The sequence below is a fragment of the Vidua macroura genome, chromosome Z, assembly GCF_024509145.1.
Source record: "Vidua macroura isolate BioBank_ID:100142 chromosome Z, ASM2450914v1, whole genome shotgun sequence".
Taxonomy (NCBI): Eukaryota; Metazoa; Chordata; class Aves; order Passeriformes; family Viduidae; genus Vidua; species Vidua macroura.
Window position 1 is genome coordinate 40,633,387 of NC_071611.1, and position 20,075 is coordinate 40,653,461.

Below are 20,075 nucleotides of genomic sequence, written 5' to 3' on the forward strand. Positions count from 1 at the left end.
CTTTCATCTCCCAAGTGAAATAGATTTTTCTGTTGTCCCATCTCACCTTCCCAAGCATCAGTAATGTAGCCACTGCCCCTTGCAGGATTGCCCAGCCTGCTGAGAAGAGGGTGATGCAACTGCCCTGCATTACATCTATGTTACTCTTTCGAAGAAGAAGAAATTGGATAACAAAAGTGTTAGTAATTCACTGAAGAGTACAGTGCTTGGTCCAGAAAGGTGTATGGGAATACTGAATTTTGACTGCAAAATGTTGAACAATGCAAAACTGTCTACAGCCTGTAAAAATTAGGCTGCCCAAGGTCTAATGTCATGTCACTGACTTAATTTTGACTTTGTTTGCTAGCCTTGGACTGACTGAAGAAACTTTCCTTGTCACCTGAGTTCTCCTAGATGGCTGCTTCATTCTGTAACATGAAGTGCATTTAATATCTTAGTTTTAATTCCTTGACTTCTCTTTTTTCACCTGACATAATTTGTGGGTACTGGGAATTTGTCATTTATGTGGGTACTTGGTCTTAATCTTTGGTTTTGTGTTTCTTCTTCCCCTCCTACATTTTTCTGCTAGAGCAAAGAAGACACGTACTTTGTAGTCTTGCACAAAGAAGAAGGAGCTGGCCTGGGATTTAGTGTTGCTGGAGGAATAGACTTGGAACAGAAATCGGTCACAGTAAGTGATGGCTGCAAGTCATTTTTCTACAAAGCTCACTTTAAAGTAGGTGATTAGATCAAGTGCTTGTTTATCAAGAGTCACTGCAAATCATTCACAGTGTCTCTCAGAAGCAGCAGCTTACCATCTGCTACTGAAATCAGGGTGTCTGGGAAGTGTAATTTTTATTATTGGAGATGGATAACAATTATGCTTTCAGGCTTTAAAAATCTGTTACTGAATGGGGTGGGCTAGAACTAAATCCTATGCATGTAAATAAAATTCTGCATGCAGTTGCAGTGTACACAGCCTTTTAGGGGAGACTTTAATTTCCAGCCCTTGAAAGGAATCTCTGTGCAGCAAAGTTTTTGAAGGATTTTTTAGATCATGAGACTGGTTGTTGCAGACCTCAGCAAACATTACGGATTTCATGTCACGAGTTTGTTTTGAGTTAGTAAGACCTGTGGGTGGTCAGTAAATGAGGGCTGTTGTCTGGTTAGGGTTTTTTTAAGTCTTAAGCAGCATTCTGAACCAAAGATAGTGTCCTGTTAAGATACTGGTATGTAAAAAGAGAATGTTTAAAAACAGATCAGTGAGACAGAAAAATACAAGAAACTCATGTCCTGTGTGATGGCTTTTTAAACACAAAATATGCATTCAAATTTTGCCCTAAAAAAGAGATATCCATTAAATGCTGAGATTAGAAGAAGGGTATGTCCTCAGTTTATGGGGCCTGCAGAATGCCCTGCAGGAATCTTCTGGGTTTTGCATTTAGACAAGACCAATATAAATAAACGTATTTTATATTAAAGTGTCATTAAGTTAGAATATGGTCGAAGTCTAGAGTGCAGGCCTCTACTTCTCTCACTATAGAAGTTGTTCCCTGTCTCTGGCCCAAATAGTGGCAGCTCTGAGCAAGAGGAAAGCTAAACAGTGTCCCCCTACAAAGAGTTCCTTAGAGAATTCCTTACCTAGAGACTGTGACTACCTAAAATATAAGATCTTGAGCCCTCTCAGTCTGATGGAACTGATGATGTCCTTTTCCTGAATTCTGTTAGCCATGAGACCAAATAGTCTCATGGCTAACAGAATGAACAAATGAGTTCCTGCTCTTTCCTAATGCTTTTTGTTCAGGGGGTGTAAAGGGATCTTAAACATGTTCTTGACCTACTAGAATTCTGGGTCCCAGCTAGATTTAGGGTTGCCACTGGGTGCTGAGCTGCTTAGATGAGCTGTTATATCCACACTTGGGTGAAGAAATGGAAATGCCTAGTGAGCTTCTGGTACTGAGGAGGTGAGCAGCTGAGGGAAGGCAGCAGATTTTTTGGGCATGACCCCTGTATTCCACTTGCATTTGCATGCCTTCATCTGTTATTGAGGCTGTTATTCCAGCTTTGAATGCTGGCTTAGACTGGCTGGAAATTTATCTTATTGGATCTGTAGGGTTGTAGCAGGTGCCTATCTCAGCATGGCCCTACAGTGAGATGGAATAGGAGCTAGAAGGCTTCTGATGCCTTGCTGCTCGTCTAGGTATTAGGATAAATTCCTAAAGATAATGCCATGCAGAATTGTGTCCACAGATTTGCTGCTTTGAACATTTGCTTGGCAGACCTAGTACTGTCTCCATAGGAAACCATATTCTGGCTGCTAAAATTAGAGTGCCTAATAGGCAAGTCCTTAAACACTGGGTCTTGAGTCTTTTAGTCAGTTCCTTTTTGTAAATGACACACATCTAAACTTGCTGGAAGTTTTCTCAAAGTTTAATCCACCCTGAATAGAGTATTCTTTCCTCTAGGAAAATGCATTTCAAGCTGCTAAATCATCCCATTCCATCTATCTGCATGATATTTGATCAGCCATATTGAGGCAAACAATTAAATACTTGTACAGCTGCAGTAAGTCAGAGCCTTTCTGTGCACAGATGTTTAGAAATGTGCATTTGAAAACAGCACAGGATGCATGTCCCAGTCAGTGGGAACTGGGGGTGTGTTCTTGGTGGTTGCTACGGCACAGACGTGGATTTAACCTTTACGTAGCTTGAAATATGTTAACTGAAGGCCTTTGAAGAGTTTAATGAAAGCATAATTGATTTGTGATATTACATTCCCTCACTGGTTTTGGTCATCTTTGGCTTAGAAATAACTGTGCAATAACAGCATCTTTTCCTCTGAATTCCCCCATCCCCAAATGGAGCTCAGTCTAGTCACTTTGAGGGTGTTCACTGGAGCAGATGCTGTGTGCTTGATATCCAGGCAGTGGGCACTGGCTGCAAATTTTGGTAGAGAGTCTTTGTTCAGCGTGGGCTGTAAAACGCTGTGTGGTCATGAGGCTAAAATGTCTTTGTTAAAATTACCTTTCTTGTAGGTCCACAGAGTGTTTTCAAAGGGAGTGGCATCTCAAGAAGGGACTATCCATCGAGGAGATCTTGTTCTGTCAATCAATGGTAAATCTCTGGCAAGCTCAGTCCATGGGGATGTCCTGAATACTCTTCATCAGGCAAGGCTGTACAAATATGCAGTCATTGTCATCCAGAAGGAAGAAAACAAAACAAACAATTCCTCCAGACTCGAGATACCAGCTACTGGCAGAAAATGTTTGGGGCCTGGAAAGGATGTTTCCATGGAAATAGGAACAGGTATGATCTTTGTCCAAGTATAGTTGGCAGGATTCCTTTGCAGAGCAGACTGAAGGGAAAAATGTCCATGTGTTTTAGATTAAACATGTGCCTTATTTGATTGAAGGGAGAAAATGAAATTACCTTTCAATTTTATTTGTTCTCTTTGGAACCTAAATACAGTTTGGGGTTTGGTTGTTTGTGTTGTTTTTTGTGGGGTTTTTTTGGGGGGGGTTGTTTGTTGTTTTTTTTTTTTTGGTTTGGTTTGGTTTTTTTGGGTTTTTTTTATTATTATAACTGGGCACAAACTTAGAAAACGTAATTTAGGGCTGAATCCGATTTCTACTTAGGTAAGTGGTTCCACATATTCTTCCAATCCAGGATAAACTTCTTCTAAGCAATAACAGTAGTCAATGCAAGACAGAAAACAACCAGAAATAATTTTAAAAAATGTTAAAGACAAAGTCCCATGTCCTGCCATTTATTAAGTGTAGGGACTGAGCTTGTTCTTTGTAAAAGCAGATGTCATACTGTTTCTACTAGAAACATAGAAAAAATTATTTTTATATTGCAGTAAATGGAAGTAAGCCTATTGAAGTCAGCCATCCCATTGGAAAGTAGGGACAAATGGTTTAAATGGAAATGTATTCTTGGAATATTAGGTTCCTGTTCGGGAACAAGACAACATTTTGGTGTAAAGGCTGCACCTGGGGTGTTAGGAAGAGACCTCTGAATTTTTTTTGAGATTTAAGACCCAAACCCCTTCAACACCTATCTGGATGGTGCTGCTTAAGAGCAGGGGATGACCAGGGGCTTCCCCCTTCCTCCTCCAGGGCAACACCAGGCACTCTGCTCTGTCCACTCCAAAACAAGGACACAGAGCTGCCACTCAGTTCTTTTTAATCTGTTGGATGTAATCATTACTGGTCTCACGGGGATTTTTTTTCTTTTCAGTTTATTTTGTTTTATGCTTACACTGGGTTTTATGATATGACTTTGTAACGCAGCTTAAAAAAAAAAGTAAAAAAGCGCTCTGTTAATTAATGGATCAGCCTTTCTGGAATTGCTCCCATGGATATAATCTGTGTAATTACTTCAGAATTCCTCTCTGCCCTAAACTCCCTACATCCTGCACCCTGAGAAATGCAGAATATCTGCTGGGTCCAGGCACTAGGGGGCAACATTATCTCACAAACAAAATAGTGTTGAGTCATTCAGAACGTCTTCCCACCCTTCCAGGCAAAGGACATCGCCAGATGTTTTAACGTTTAAAGTAGTCCAAGATAACAGTAGCAGTAATTTGTGGTAACATAGACTACATAATTATTACATTCACACAAGGCAAAGAGGATCCTGTTTTCCAAAACTGCAGATTTGTTTCCTCCTAAGCAAAATCATGTTTTAAGTCAGCTACAGGAATACTTCACTTCAGAAATATCTGCTATGTAGGAGGCATGGTACAGCTACAGTTAATTATAATTAAATACATAGATAGGAGACCAGAAACAATTTTTCACCCTAGTAAGTGATTACAGATTTTTGCTTAAAAGAATGGAACATGTTTGCTTAATTAAACATTTCATTCATTCCTGTTTCTTAAAAAGATATAGTTCATTGAATAAGCAAAGGGAGTAAATGAAAGAAAAATAAATGCTCTCCACTCCCTGTTTTTGTAATTTTTTCAGTTATTTTGGTGATATTTAGGGTATTTGCTAAATTTGCTAGCTGTAATTTTGCCCCAGAAAAATGCCTTGGCAGGTTTTTGTTGAACATGTAAAACGAAAATGTCCCTGTGTGTAAATGCATTTTGTACTGTCTCCCATTCACAGCTACAACAGAGTGCATTCCCTTCTGAGAAACTTGGTGGTATCTCCTAGTCTGAGTAACTGAATTGTCTGAATTGTCCTGTAACTGCACCAAAAGCAAAAGCCAACCAAACACAACTTGCTATTTACTGTTATCTGCATAAGATGCTGTGCATGTTCAATTGCAGATCCAAACCTGGACATGAATGATGTCATCTGTGTTGAATTATTGAAAACCTCTGCTGGTTTGGGATTCAGTCTCGATGGTGGAAAAGCTTCCATTGCTGGAGATAAACCCTTGCTTGTAAAAAGGATATTTAAAGGTACTACATGCATGCAGTGGATGTTATCCCAGTTTTCCTTTTGTCTGTGCATTGTACAGACATTTCAGAGCTTTTTTTTTTTTTTTTTTTTTTTAAGCAAGGGTGGGTTTTGTGGCTCTCATTTATTGCCACTTATTAGGCCAAAGTGGTCATCAAAAGAAAAACACTCCCAGGAATGGCTAGGGATTGCATCTGCTAGTAAATGTGGAGCAATCTGCTCTACTAAGTATGGGTCTGTCCACTGTTCTAGAAATTAGACTACAGCAGGAATCATCTGTATAGTGGTCTGAGACATTCATGCCTTATCCAGTTCTCTTTTCTAAGAAAGGCATAGTGCATATAATCAGCATGGTACTGAAGCACCACCCTGCATTATGCCCAATTATGAATTTTACCATATTTTTGTTTTACTGTTTTCTTTTTAAATGTTAATATTAGATTTTGCTAAGAATATGGGATATTTGTAGTCAGAAACTGCCAGTCATGGGTGCTTTGTTTGTCAGCAGGTAGTTAAACTTATATGAACCATACATAGAAAGAAAACAAGTCCCAGAACTATGCTGTGACTTTCATATGTCACATGTCAGTTTAGTAAAAAATAAGGCCCTTTCTGAAGGCGACTGAAACTCTGGATGAAACTACATGTGCACAGCATTTTTACATAATTACTTTTCAATGATTTATTCCCTCATCAAGATAAAAAAATCAAACACATATTTACTGAATTGCTTGTCAGTTTGTGTGTGTGTGTGTGTTTTTCCCCTCTCTAGAAAGTGCTTCTTAGGGTAAAGGGCATGTTTAGTTTTTAAACTCATTCATTTACATCCTTACATAACGTCCTTTTCCCCTTCCTGTGATGGCTCATGCTAGTTTAATTGTCATTACAGAAAACATACTTTCATCAGCAGTGAAGGGTATGCCTCTCTCTAGAAGCATTCTGTGAGTGGTGTTTGTCCAGAGTTTGCTATCAGTGTTTGATTTGTTCATCCCAGGTTTTACAGTCTGCTGCATTATCTGCCTATTACCCTCTTGAAGCTGAGAAAGTACATCCATGCCATATACAACCTTCATGGTTATTTTATCAACCAGGTTTCTTACAACTACAGAAGACCAGTCAGCATATTTCATGCACTTACATTGTTTCCTTGAAAACCAGACATCTTTTCTGAGAACAAGGCTTTATCTTGGTTAAAATAACCTTTTCTGCGAGATGTGGCATGGGGTAGCTTGCTAGAGCTGAGGTGAACATTAGTAACTTGTATTGAAATTGGATGAAGTTGGAAAAAATGGTTTATTTCATCCCAGTGGAAAGCAGATTTTTGTGGACTCACTTTTTTTTTTTCTTTTAGCACTGACTTTCCCCCACTTTTGCTTCTAGGTGGTGCTGCAGAACAATCTGGAAACATCGAAACTGGAGATGAACTTCTTGCTGTTAGTGGGAAGTCATTAATTGGGCTCATGCATTATGATGCCTGGAACATCATTAAATCAGTGCCAGAGGGGCCTGTTCAATTGCTAATCAGAAAACACAGAACTGCAGTATGATGGAAGCACTACATCTAGTCACACTTGCTAAGACAAACCATTTATAACTGTCTAAAAGCTGTCTTTGTTTATAAAGCCGCACAGAAGTGTCTTAATGCTTTACAGAGAGGTGTTAAGAGCCTTGGAGAACCACTGAGCAAGCATGTGATGAGCTTCAAAGATCTCACCTAATGACTGGGGATGAAGGAATCCAAAAGTTAGAGACAATTTTGTATTATGTGGCAGTTTTATTGGAACTTCAAGACCTCTCCTGGGTTTGATTTAAAGTATTTTGACTGAGATAAATAACACTGTGCCTGTCCCTGATATTTTTAGTATCTTGCAGAGTATTGGTAGTAGAACTTGTTGGTTGCCATCCTGTTGACAAGGGTGGGTTTTAGATTGTACTATATCACTTAGCTGTAATAAGTCTTAAGGACACTTCCTTAGGGTCTGGTCCTTTTTTTTGTTGTAATAAGAGAATGTCTGGAACAATCTCACTTTATTCTTCTAAGTGCAGTTTTGCTAAAAGTGCATGACAAAAGAGTATAATTTTGCACAACTTGTATGCCTAAAATACAAGAATTTCATTGCAAAGCTGAAAAAATCCTCTTAAAACTAATGAACTAACTCAGCATCCACCACAACTGAATCTACTTCTAGGTGCAACTTGTATCTGAAAGCACTTGGTTTTAATGCGGCAAAAATCTGTAAGAAAATCATGTCCAAATAATAGGTGATTGTCCACCAAGGTGTATACTGAGTTGTTAGTTATGATTAAAATGGGGTTGATAAAAAACTGGGGTCTGAATTTTCAAATTTAGGCTTCTAATGTTAGGCACCTTTAAAATATATATATATTCTTAAAAGGGGGATAATTTTAGGTGCTGAGCACTTACAGATCCCACAGACTTCAGTGACCGCTAAGAATGTCTGCAAGTTGGGCTGCTTTTATTTATCTTCAAGAGGTTTAAGGCTGCCCAACTTGAAAGACTCAAGCTGAAAAGTGGTGATCTAAAAATGGGGATTATAACAGATTAAATCTGAGCTGGCCATATCTGTGGTGGCTTTTAATTGGTCTTCTTTGTTCTCTCCTGTCCAGTATTTATTTTTGCTTGTGTGAGAGTGAGTTGAGGATGTGTGTGGATGATGCAAGTACCCCCAACTGCGTCAGGACTGGGCTCATACTGAGGGTTCTGGGTGGTGAAACTGAAAACTGTTTGTATAGATGGGTGTTGGGTACAGCAAAAGAGGAAGGGTTGCAATGCCACAGGAGCTTAGTTTGGATTTTCTCACCTCTCCTGACAGAAGAGGTATCAGTAGTGAGCCATGCTGCTTAGTCTGCTATGCTGGGAGGAGAGTGTATGGGTGCAAGAGATTAGACTCTGTTATTTCTCTTCCTACATATGGGATAGCTAAACACCATAAAATGCATATAGGAGGAAATGGGCCAGTGTCCTTATCAGCTGAGAACAAGTTGTTTATTCCACTGTGCTCAGGTTGTACATCACATTTAGGCTGGAGACAGCTTGCAGCCAACATGCCCAGGGTGAAGAGTCCTTGGCTTGGAACCAGTCCAAGTCTGAAGTGCTGCCTCTGTTTTCAGTGAGTCAAGACACTGTGTAGCTGTTACAAAAAGGTCTGGGCTTGTCACTTGGCCCTTCCCCAAGATCATACTACCCATCATAGTTCAGTTTATTTATATTTATTCAGCAGTGCTTGAAGCAATTGCTTCCAGGTTAGTGGAGCACTCACTTGGCTTCGTCTCTGTGACAGCTTCATTAGACTGCAGCTCATGATGAGCAGAAGAAAATTCAGTTCTGCAAGGCAACCTGAGATCAGATGAATAGAAAAACTGTGCAATGTTTGCCTAAAAATGAATAAATATGTTTAATTCTTTTTCAGTGACGTATTAGCATGTGAATCCAGGGAGAGATGCAGCTTTTGGTTACAAGAAAGGCAATACTGTATGTAGTCCTACAGCTCCTTTGCCTGCAGGATTTCTGCTGAAACTAATTCAGGTTCAATGCTGTGAGATGACTGTGGAGTTGGGTCCCCTGTGAACCTAAAGCTCAGCCACTCTGTCAGGACTGGTCCATGCCTCCGGTCACCTCCGTGGTGGGAGAGGCTTCAGGAGGATACAGCTCTTAGGGCTGGAGGACCACACAGATTCCAGGCTTGTGATGGGATAGAAGAGGTTACCCCTGCATATTTGCTGAAAAACAGGGAGAAGATAATTTGGCAGGGACAGCTGAATGGGAAGGCCTTGTTCAGGAATGACCAAAATCCGACTGTAATAGAGTGTATAATAGATACATAAAATGCATGTGGAATTTAATGCAGCGTAGTGAATGCATACCTGTATACGTATAATACGTGCAGTGAGTACTGACTTTTTGCTACTTTAATGTGGTAAATCACAGTTGTGTTTTAGGCAATGGCATTTTTTTCAGTCCACAGTCTAGAATTCTGAAGGTTCCATTGCAGGGAGGCATATGTCTCCCTCACTCCTAAACCAGTGTGAACTCAAAGGTAAAATCTTCATTTTGTAAATTAAAGTTAATTTGAGGTGTTTTAAGATGATACGTGGTGGTATTTTCCGATGCTTATTTGCAGGTACTGTTCATTGTGAGTGATTTAGAAGGCTTTTTTTCAGTAATCAGATACTGTTCAGTATTTTATTTTACATGCACGTAGATAAGTGTTGGCTGAGTAACAGCAAACAGAAATGGGGATTTTTGTGTGTGATTCAGTAGTGGCTATAATTTAAAAGATAGGTTTAATGTTTTAAATCTGATAATAGTTACTATGGGTAGAAAGATACCACTTCTCTACTAACATTAGAGCAAGCAGAAGAATTGTATTTAACCGTGATTGTTTCTGCTCCTGAAAATACCTTTTTTTTTTTTTCCTTGTGAAAGAACAACATCTTCACTGATTACAGTAGCATTTCCTGACATCTCTCTTGGGGTGACATGCCCTGAAAAAGCTCCAGGATTTATGCAGTATGGGTGTCTGCTTTATTACAGACAAGATGGTTAGACCAAGCAGATGTAGTAAATTTTTGGTTATACGCACGTGGCAAAGTAAATGTTATTTTTCTGAGAGCCTGGTCGCACTAAAATGATGGAAGATGTTGCATTAGTTCATCAGTATTCAGTAGGATCACAACCACTTTTGGCCTTGCTGTTTGCATATGGTGATTCTTCACCCTGCTGGAGTGTTGGCCAAAATCTAGGGAGCAGAGACTTGGCAGCTGCATCCTAGAAGACCAAAAAATCAAGATGAAATTATGCACTTCTTCACCAGGGAGCTGAAGGCATTCCAGACAAGGGGAGTTTGCTCCTAGATGGAGGAGGTTTAGAGCTTTGGTGCACCCAGGCCTGGGGCAGCTGAAGGTGCACATCATGAATATGAGAGCAGTGAGATGCTGCCATTGCATATTCTGCAACCTTTTGTACCTGGAAGCTTTTTCCAGCTTCTCTAGGGACTGCATTTGTATTGAAAACTCTGAGATTAGGGAGGGAAAAACATGTGATCATTTTCTCACTAAAAAAAAAAATAGAAGGATGGATAAATATTAAGAAACTGTTAAGTGATTCATATTTCCTAATGACCTTCACTTGAAATTAACCCTGATAAATGTTCTTGTCAAATTCTGAAGGAAGTGTTCCCACATGGGAATGTTTACCTGTTTCTATGTTTAGGTTATGTAAATGTACAAGTGAAAATATTGATGAAGAGTAGACTAGCTCATGAGAAAAATGGGGATCCCACTGTAGGTAGATTTTGTGTGTTAGTCTGATACAGTTATTGTATGATATTGTATATTTACACTTTTATTTATATAAATAAAACTTCTTTTAATTAAAGCTGTTTAATATGCCTTGTATATTATAAAAAAGTCAGTGCAATAACATGAAATAGATTGTACATTTTTTCATTTCTGTCTCTTCTATGTCAATCTGTATTGCCATAAACTGTTTTGCTTGGGTTTTTTAGTGATTTTGAAAATAAATTGTATCCTTAGTACTCCTCTAGATATTTAATTTGTTACACCAGTCTTTCTGGTCCACAGTTGGAACTGGTATCACAGGGACAAGGATGTCAGGGAGAGCAAAGACTTCGTAAATGCTATCCAGGTGTGCATCTAAGCTAGAACTAAAATAGTGCCCTCTTAAAAACTGCCAGTGTGAAGAAGACTCAAGTTTTTAAGAAGTGGTATGAGATGTTCTATAAAACCTGCTTGGTATTGTGTTTTCTCCTGTCCATTTCCTAGGAAAATGTGGAGTTTTCATCAAAGCAGCAGTCCCTAGAGCATGCTACCTATAACCTGTACCTCCTGCCCAGCCCTTGGGCTGTAAGGAAATGGATTTTATGTGTAGAGAATGATTTTATAAAGCTAGGCCTAACCCGGTATTTGTTCTAGTTTCCCACCTACTCTGGGGATAAAATTCCCTTCAAAGCCACAGTGAGCTGGTGGAATAGGCTGGGCTGGAGACTCTCTGTGGATGGAGTGGAGTTGAAGTGGAGCTCATAGTGGGAGGTGGAGACCACAGCCTCAAATCTGGCGAGGTTTGCATCAAGTGGGCCACTCTCTTAGACACAAGTCACTTCACAGTCACTGCACAGCAGACCAAAGCAATCCTTCCTCATGGAAAGACGAGCCAGCCCAGAAAGCTCTCCTCTCAGCCGTTCTGATGTGTGGAATGCCAGAGGTGCCCAAAATGGTACACTGCCTGGCAGCACACGGACACGTCAGCTGGTCGCTGCAGTGAAGGCTGGGCTGGAGGCAGGGCCTGGTGAGTTGGAGTGTGCTGCACTGCAGGCTCATGTGCATTGCTCTGTGTTTGGCTGTTGGGCACTTGTAGCAGCACTCCCACATGGCACAGGGCAGTCCTGACCTTTCCCTGGTGTACCCATGGCACTCGCCTGCATCTTGTGCCAGGCCTGGCAAGCCTCTCTATTTCCTCCTGTGCACAGTGCTGCCCAAAAGGGACAGGTGGGGTTTTTTGCGAGGGGAAGGAAGGCATTCGCTCTCCTATGACAGGGCGCAGAGGGCATTTCTCTCACCCCCAGGTTTGTGCCCCAGAAGCCACTGTGTTTGCTTTCGGTTTCTTTCTCCACGTGCCATGCTGTGAGGGTGAAAAGGAGCAAGTACTGTCTGAGGAGGGATAAGCCCACAGCTTCTGCTGACTCGTCCTGTGAGAAAGGCCAGTGTGGCTGGCTCCCAGCCTGCCCTCTGTGCACGTGGACTCTTTCCTGGGCTGGAGGGGAAGAGGAGGAGCTTTGTGGTATACCAGTTTTCCATTTGCCTTGGGACCCTTTTTTCCCCATCCCTCTCCCTTGCACACAGCCATGATGATGAGGGATGCTGCAGAGTTTATGCTGTTGTGTAGTGAGACTGTGCAAGGCACAAAACCAGCAGATTGGGAAGAAGATGGCTGGGAAGCTGTGGGATGGTGTATGCAGTCCCATCAAGCTTGGTTCAGCACATCTGTCCCCAACTGGAGCCTGGCTTCTCCCTCCAGGGCCACATGGGGAAAAAGAAGAAGATATTTTCAGTAATGATTTCCTCTGCCTTTCTGCTCCCCCCTGCTGTCACAGTGCTGGGCCAGCCCAGCTCCTCTCCTCTCTTTCACTGATTCCCTCTTATCCCATCCTCCTGTCTGTCCTGATTTCTCCAACACATGGCCTCAGGTGGAGTCAGCACGGCTCAAACCTCCAAGCAGCCTGGCTCTTGTAAGATTAGTCTTTAATATCTTCAATGGAAATCTTAATTGCCACAGTCAGTAGCTAAGTAAAGAGGAATACAAAAGCAAGAAGACACAATGAACTTACCTGTAAATGGATTAGTACATGACTTCATTTAGCCACCAAGACGTGTAAAGTACTAGAAAATTTTTACTTCTCTCAGTTGTGAAAGCCTTAGGGCATGGGAAAATGAGGAACTTGAAACATATTTTACCTAAAAAGTCCCATTTAATTTCTCATTTTTTTACAATTTTGCTGCTCTCCTGCTCCCTGTTGGAGCTGAATGCCGTCTGAATAGGGTCTGTGATTCTGGTGTCTGTTCCTTCATCTCTATTTCAGGAATGTATCAAAAATGCCACTTTACCACATTTGACTAGAGGCTAATGGTCACTGTCCTCAAGCAGGGATGCTGTGAAGGAGGATCTTTGAGGAAAAGGTTCCCACAGGCCGCCCTGGAGTCTGTGGTTGGCCAGGAGCAGGGCAGGTGGTGGCTGGGTATGGCACCCATGAACACAGAGGAGTGATGCCACAGGGAAGCATGTCGCTGCAATTACAAGAAGTAAAACCTTCCCAGACCATGGCCCTGGGCTGTACTTTGTGGTGCCCATGGCCATGCCGGGTCAGCCACAGAGCCACCAGCCATGGATAGGTGGCATGCCCACCCTGCTGCCTCTGTGCTGCCAGGCCCGGGCCCATGCCTTCTTGCCTGGTGCTGGGAGATTTTTGGTCCGGCGTTTGGGAGCTGGATTTTTTTCTTTCTATGCAATACTGAGTTGCGTAACTGCTTTTGCAGCCCCTTCTTCCTGTGTCCAGCAGCCTCATACCGATAGATGCCTGGGGAATGAATGATCTGCATTATCTAGGACTTATTCCCCACCACTTCTGTTAAATGAGGTGTTTCTTCTTCTCAGGAGCATGGCTGAAACCAGACTATCTCTATCAGCCTTTAGTAAAAGCCTGTTTTGGACTCTGTTTATAGCGAAAGCCAGTCATGACTTCCTCTTTTATGTAGCTGTGTTTATTAAAGCACTTGGCCCATCTAAAAGACTTCACAAATTAATTATGATTGCAATAGTTAAATTGTTTTCCTTTAAAAAAACCCTCACATTTAATGATGATATGAAAGGACATTTCATGCACATAAACATGCCCTAAAACAAGGAGTTGCCCTTCCATCCCATAGAGTGTAAAGCTGTGACTAGAAGGAAATTTTGTGTCAAAGTATTTTATGATGCTAGTCAATATTAAATGCAGAATTTCCTGCATTTCCACTGATAGTTGCATATGTGCTGGCCTCACCCCTCTGTGGCTGAATCAGTCTGATACTGTTGTACTGAGCAAACAAGCTACCTGGTGCTGAAATTCCTTGGATTTTTCCCTACATACCAAAGCCATTTCCTTGATGTGCTACGGTGGTGCTGGGTAATGTCCAGCATCCAGCTGCTCTTGTCAAAAATTACCTCCCTAATTCCTGATCCCAAGCAGGGCAGACATGACTATGGCCTCCTGCCTATGTTGCGGCTTTGTTACATCCCTGTCAGGAGCACAAAGGAGAAGGTTGAAGCAGAATGCTGCCCTTAATTTCTGCCATGCAGTAGGGGACTGTGATCCCAGCTTGGACCCAGGAGCTGAGGAAGGAAGTGCCAGCATCCCAATATTGGCCTTATTCGGGGGTGCTGCTGAAAGTAATTTCTTTTTCTGAGATTTGCAAGCTGGCTTGTCCACTACAAAAAGGTACCTTGCCCCTTCAAGTGATGACCATTTCATGAAGGAGCTGAGCCTCTGAACCTCATGGTGCTCCCACTGTACTTCCATGGGGATGAGGGAATGACATCAAAGCCACCAAAGATGAAATGGCTGAAGATAAAATGGCTGAAACTGTTTTATTTGTGGTCACTGCCATTTCATGGCATATCTCCTGTTGCTGAAGGAGTGACACCAACCTCTATGCTTTCAGAGGGCTGGTGAGAATTGCATTGCAAAGAGCCCATGTGTGAGAAGGCAGGGCAGCCTTAGTGTGGCCCATTTATTATGTGGGCCAGACAACGTCCTGACGCGCTTGAGTGAGGACCCTTGTTTACAGCTGTAACAGCTTTTGGGACTATTGCTCACTGACAGTCCCACCATCAGACAGTCACCTGCTTCAGGGGAAACCCTGCCAGACTGAAAGGCAACACATTATATCCCCAACTCTTCCTGTCCAGCCTCCTTACACCTTCATGGATGCACATCATGCCCTCACACCCTCTTGTGTTAATGGGAGGAAAGTGATTAAACTTAATCTCATCCAGCAGTGTCTACTAAAAATAATGAGCAGCATATGAGACATTGTTTTTCAGCTGATTTACAAAAACATCCCGTGAGGGGAAGAGGAAGTATCTCCTTGTCTGGCACTTTGTTTGGGAAATACCACTTGTGCATCCAGTCTCAGGTATGAAGGTGTGAGCTGGCTGAGGGGGCCAGGCTGGTTTTCACCTAGGGGACCACGGTGCAAACATGACCCAGGGCTGTACTTGTCCAGTCAGGTGCTTTGGTAAATGAAGTGTTATAGGGTGGCAACTCTGTCAGTTTGCTTCACCAGGTGGGTTTATTTTGCTTTTTTGATATCAGATGCTTGTGGGTGAGTCACATGCATTTAGATTGCAATGCCATGCCCCAGTGATAGGATTTTTTTTTCCCCCTGCCCTTTAGGGAGGAACAGGTCACAGGCATCATGCTATGTAGGTGATTGGACACTGCTCTGGAGGGCTGGAGCGGGGCCAGACTCCAGTGGGAAGCAGGTGAGAGTGTCTGAATGTTTTGACAAGTCTGATGAGTCACACAAGTATGAGTTAGACTTCTGTGCAGCACCTACAGTAGCATCCTGATGGAGCTTCTCAGGCCACTTCACTGATGCCTTCCAAAGTAAAAATCTTCCAGGCTTCTGCTGGTGACTAAGTGGGAAAGAACAGGGAATTGCATCTCTTTGGGGCTTTTTTCTGGTTATTAGAAACAAGAACCTTTGGCCCAGAAGTTCTTAATCCCCTTTGCATTGGGAATATGAACTACAGGGATGGTGTTCCTTGCCTGTGAAGCTGGGAAAAAGCAGCACAGTGAGTGAGCAGGGAGCCTGCTGATGTGCTTGGCACAGCAGGGGAGGATCTCAGGCTCTCCTCTGCATGGACACATCTTTGGGTCCCAGCATTAGGGAAGAAGAATGTGCTCTGCACTATCCCTCTGCTATTCCCTGTGATAAGCAGCATCATTTCCCAGTCTTCCTAAACTCCAGCTTCAATCTGTGGAGAAAGTAAAACTTTGCCTGACAAAATGCTGTGTTCCTTTCTGCCTGCATCTTAGACAAAACCCTTAACTTGGATGTCTATCCTTTACAAGGAGCACTCCTTTACAAAGCTGCAGCTACTCTGGTAGAAGTAATGGGCCCCCAATACCACACAAATATTCTGCAGCCAGTAGTTAACAAAAAATACTAGAATAGGTGTCTCATTTTGAAGTTCAAGGTCATGGTTGTGGGGTTTTTTCCTCTTTAAGGCAGAAGGCAAAGCCTAATCTACCAAAACATACCTGCTGGCACTCTGCTCTTGCCCTCCTGCTTTTGCCCTGCTGACATGGAAGCATGGAAGGAATTTGCATAATACAATCATGCTCTCACAATCCACAAAAGAAAACCCAAGTGATAGCAACCTTTGTGACTCATTTTTCTCGTAAACACTTTGTATTTATTATCTTAGCAAGAATTGAAGACATACATGCATGAAGCATACAGCAACACATTTGGCACACATCCAGAACAGGCCTTAAGGAAAACAAACTCATGTTGATAAAGTCATAAAGCAGATCCTTTGCAGAAATAACAAAAGAAATCTAGGGTGGACATCACCAAGCACTTGGTCATATACTGGCACTGACCTCTTGCATCTGTGCTTTTTTCCTGAGTTCCTGTTGAACGCTGCCATTCTTAACAATGCACAGAAACACCTAAAACATTTCAAAAAAAGCAAATAGTCTTTGCATAACTAGGCAGACAAATACTGTGCTAACAGTAAATTTGGATATCCCCATGACAATGCATTTATGAGTATACATTTTTTTTGTAATATTTCTATGTGCTACAGCCTGAAGAACAGGGTGGGTTCTACAAAGCCACACCTCATTTCCTGTTGACTTTGCAAGCAGCATTCATTGAAAAGAAAAGTTTTATTCACATACTTTTCAACTACTAATGTGAATGCTAATGCTGAATTCTTCTGAGAGTTCCAGACAGGCATGGTCGTTGTTCAGTGTCCTTGATGAAGATTCCAAGACTCCACCAAGCACAGGACATACAATAGCAGCCCTTCTTATGAAGCTGGAGCTGTCTTTGATGAAGTTTTGCCCAGCTGAATGCAGTGCTAGTCTGGGAGCTGGTGTTCTGCTGGTCTGAAACTCTTGCCTTTACCTTTTATTACCTGAAAAACTGACCTATGTACAAGTCAGTAAAATGCAGTGCTTTGCAGTATAAGATAAATAACAATTATTTTTGAAATATTGTGTTCTCCCTGAAAAGGTACTGGCTGGCTTAGAGGGGAAGGGAACCATGCATGTGGCTCAAGCCAACAGCAAATTTCCCTGTAACACCACTGGGATGGATGGAGTTAAGTCTTCCATGTGGAAAGAAGGCAAAGTCAGTCAGCTTCTGCTCAGTGACAGAAGTCAGTGCCAATACATAACAGCCCCTGCACAGTTGGTTGTGAGAGTGGCCAGAGTTACATAATGACAATTTTGCAAAGGCAGATTAAGAAGATATAACAGAAAAATAAATTATAAATACAAACAGGAATTCACCACAAGACAGGAGAAGACATAGTTTGAATAGACACAAACAACAAAGTGTAACTATACAGCCTTATAAAATGCAAATGTGCTTATATACAAGGGTAGTTAAGAAACTCACCAGTGACCTTAGAGGTAGCTATGAAACAGCTTCAGCCTTTTTCTTGCTGTCTTGGACCCATGAAAAATACTTTTTAGGATGGAGCCTGACAAGAATTGACTGCAAAGTTACTGTTTGTTTTCACAGTAACCAACATGTTTAATTCAGCTCCTCTGAAGCCAGCCAAAGGTAATATCCCCTCAGTGAGATGGGTCATTCCCATGTAACCATCCACTGGATATGTTGCCACAGCTCCATCATTCTAGAACTGAGATGAGAAGGCCATGAAATGAAATGGAAATAAAGTACAAGGGAAGTACCTTTGTCTGTAACTATAATTAAACATTCAAAAATCTAAGGCTACTTTCTTGTACCACTGAAACGCTCAGTTCTATCGATGTTATTTCTTCAAAGAGAGGTAGTTGCTTTCTTTGAATAAATAATATTCTCAACAAAACTTGCGATTCAACTTTAGGATCTACTTCTATTGAAGTTATTTTGTTACTTATAAAGACACAGCAGAATTGTACTGTTATCAAGAAATTCTTTGTAGTACTGAAAGAATCCTTCCACAATTACCTATGTATCTGTGTTTGTGTTATATATATTCAGATACATATATTATGCCAAAATATGCTTCCCCCTCTGAAGCATGATTTATTTCCTTTATCATCAGAAAACATTATCCTTCTTTTGTTTATACCTTTTTATATTGAGTTTTGTCATGTTTTGAACATTTTTTCATACTGTGTTTTGAGATTAAACAAACAGCTTTTGATTAATAGTTCTATTAAATACTCGTGACATGCACTAGCAGTGCACACATTTATATTTCATGTATACATACTATATTTATATAACTTATACTATATATTTATACTATAGACTAGAACTATGCAACACTGTTGATTCGTAGAATTACAACTTTTAGTCTGCAAAACAACATCCTGTAACAAAAAACATTTCAATAAAGATAGTGATTGTCTTTATTAAATTTTAAGAACCACCACTAGATCCTTGTCCAGCAGGATCCATACTTTAGAGAAGAGGAGCAGTCAAAGGTCCAGCAACTGGCTTTTCCTGTGTGGTATGTGATCCCAAGTTCCAACAGACTGACACTTTTTTTGGTTTCATCCTGGAGGTGGGCTGAACTCCTCTGTGAAACATGGCTATGGGACATGAGGACCAGAGGGTGACTGGGGAAACCAGGTTCCTGAAAGTGTTCTCAGACCACAGTGAAGGGCAAGTTCAGTCTTGTCCCAAATATCCCCATGTTACCAGCTTGCCCCAAGTCACCACCGCACAGTTTAGAGGCTCTGCCCATCGTTATCCTTTTCTTCCCACCTGGCATTCATGCGCCAGTATTGCTGTAACATTCCTCGGAGAAAACATGTGATAGCCATCCTCCAGCGGCTGCAGTCAGCTAAATACAATGCAGCGAGATTTGAGGATTCTTCATCTCCTAATGTCTGTGGAGCCTCTTCTTCCAAACCCACAAAGCCAAGGTCCTCCTCCGTTCCGCTCGCCGTGTCCGCGGGCAGCCCATGTTCCGGGGCAGAACAGCTTGGCGAGCAGGTTCAGGAGCCTCTGCCGCAGGTCCCACCTGTCGCCGATGCGGGTCAGCTCCAGGGCGCACTCCACCGCCGCCTCGCGCCCTGCGGAAACGCGCGTGGTTACCGCTTTAATGAGATCCCCACTGTACGGTAGTTTTTGTCCAATTTTTTACTTTTTACTCATCATGAAGCACACCCCGTCCCGCACCCTCTCTGCCCCCCACTCGCTGGGAGCATCAGCTATATCCCTCTCGCCTCCAAACGGGCGCCCGCAGCCGCGCCGGGCGCTGGCCGCCCACCCGGTGCTGGAGCCGGGCAGCAGCGCCCGGGCGCAGGACGGTGCGTCCCTTTCCCGTCCAGTCCCGTCCCGTCCCTGTCCCTGTCCCTGTCCCTGTCCCTGTCCCTGTCCCTGTCCCTGTCCCATCCCATGCCGTCCCGTCCCCCGCCTTTCCCTTCCCCCTCCGGTACCTGCAGGAGCGGCTGGCGGCGCGGTTTTGCGCAGGGTCCGGCCAGGCATCATCGCGGCGGCGGGACGAGGATCGGCGGGGCACGGAGCGCCGGGGCTCGGCGAGACTCGGCACAGGGCGCCTAGGCTCGATTCGGCGGCGCACGGAGCGTCCCGGCCCGGCGGGACACGGAGAGCTTAGGCTCGGTTCGGCGGAGCACGGGGCGCCCAGGTTGCTCTCGGGCCGGTGGCAGCAGGGTTCTGCCGGTAGGGGGGCGGAGCGCGGCGCTAAAAGCGCGGCTGCGAGTCCAGCGGGGATTTCCCTCCGTCCTGACGTAGCGAAAAGGCGCGGGGATCCCGCCCCCCCCCCGCGCCCAGCGGGCAGGCGGTGGCGTGCCCGGGCGGCGTGGGGCCGCGGCCGGGACACCGCCTACTCTGCCGGCCCGGAAAGGGCTGGAGGGATGCCGTGTGCGGGGCAGGAGGAGATGGGAGGGTGGGC

General features: G+C 43.0%; 2 protein-coding genes across 2 annotated transcripts in view; one reads left to right on the forward strand and one right to left on the reverse strand.

The window, feature by feature from the left end:
• The window catches only part of PDZD2 (PDZ domain containing 2), a 202,264-nt gene extending 191,477 nt beyond the window's left edge, over nt 1-10,787 (forward strand). Inside the window, exons 23-26 of the mRNA XM_054003663.1 lie at nt 569-670; nt 3,014-3,284; nt 5,257-5,391; nt 6,770-10,787. Of these exons, the coding sequence (XP_053859638.1) occupies nt 569-670; nt 3,014-3,284; nt 5,257-5,391; nt 6,770-6,936 (675 nt within the window). The 3' untranslated portion in view covers nt 6,937-10,787. The remainder of the gene's footprint in view (nt 1-568; nt 671-3,013; nt 3,285-5,256; nt 5,392-6,769) is intronic.
• An 8,246-nt stretch (nt 10,788-19,033) lies between these two features.
• Nucleotides 19,034-19,651, reverse strand: PMAIP1 (phorbol-12-myristate-13-acetate-induced protein 1). Its single transcript, XM_054004275.1, has 2 exons — nt 19,600-19,651; nt 19,034-19,233 (listed from the first exon to the last, which is right to left on the reverse strand). Exons 1-2 carry the CDS (start codon nt 19,649-19,651, stop codon nt 19,034-19,036), a joined length of 252 nt encoding a protein of 83 aa, XP_053860250.1.
• Between the last annotated feature and the right edge of the window lie 424 nt (nt 19,652-20,075).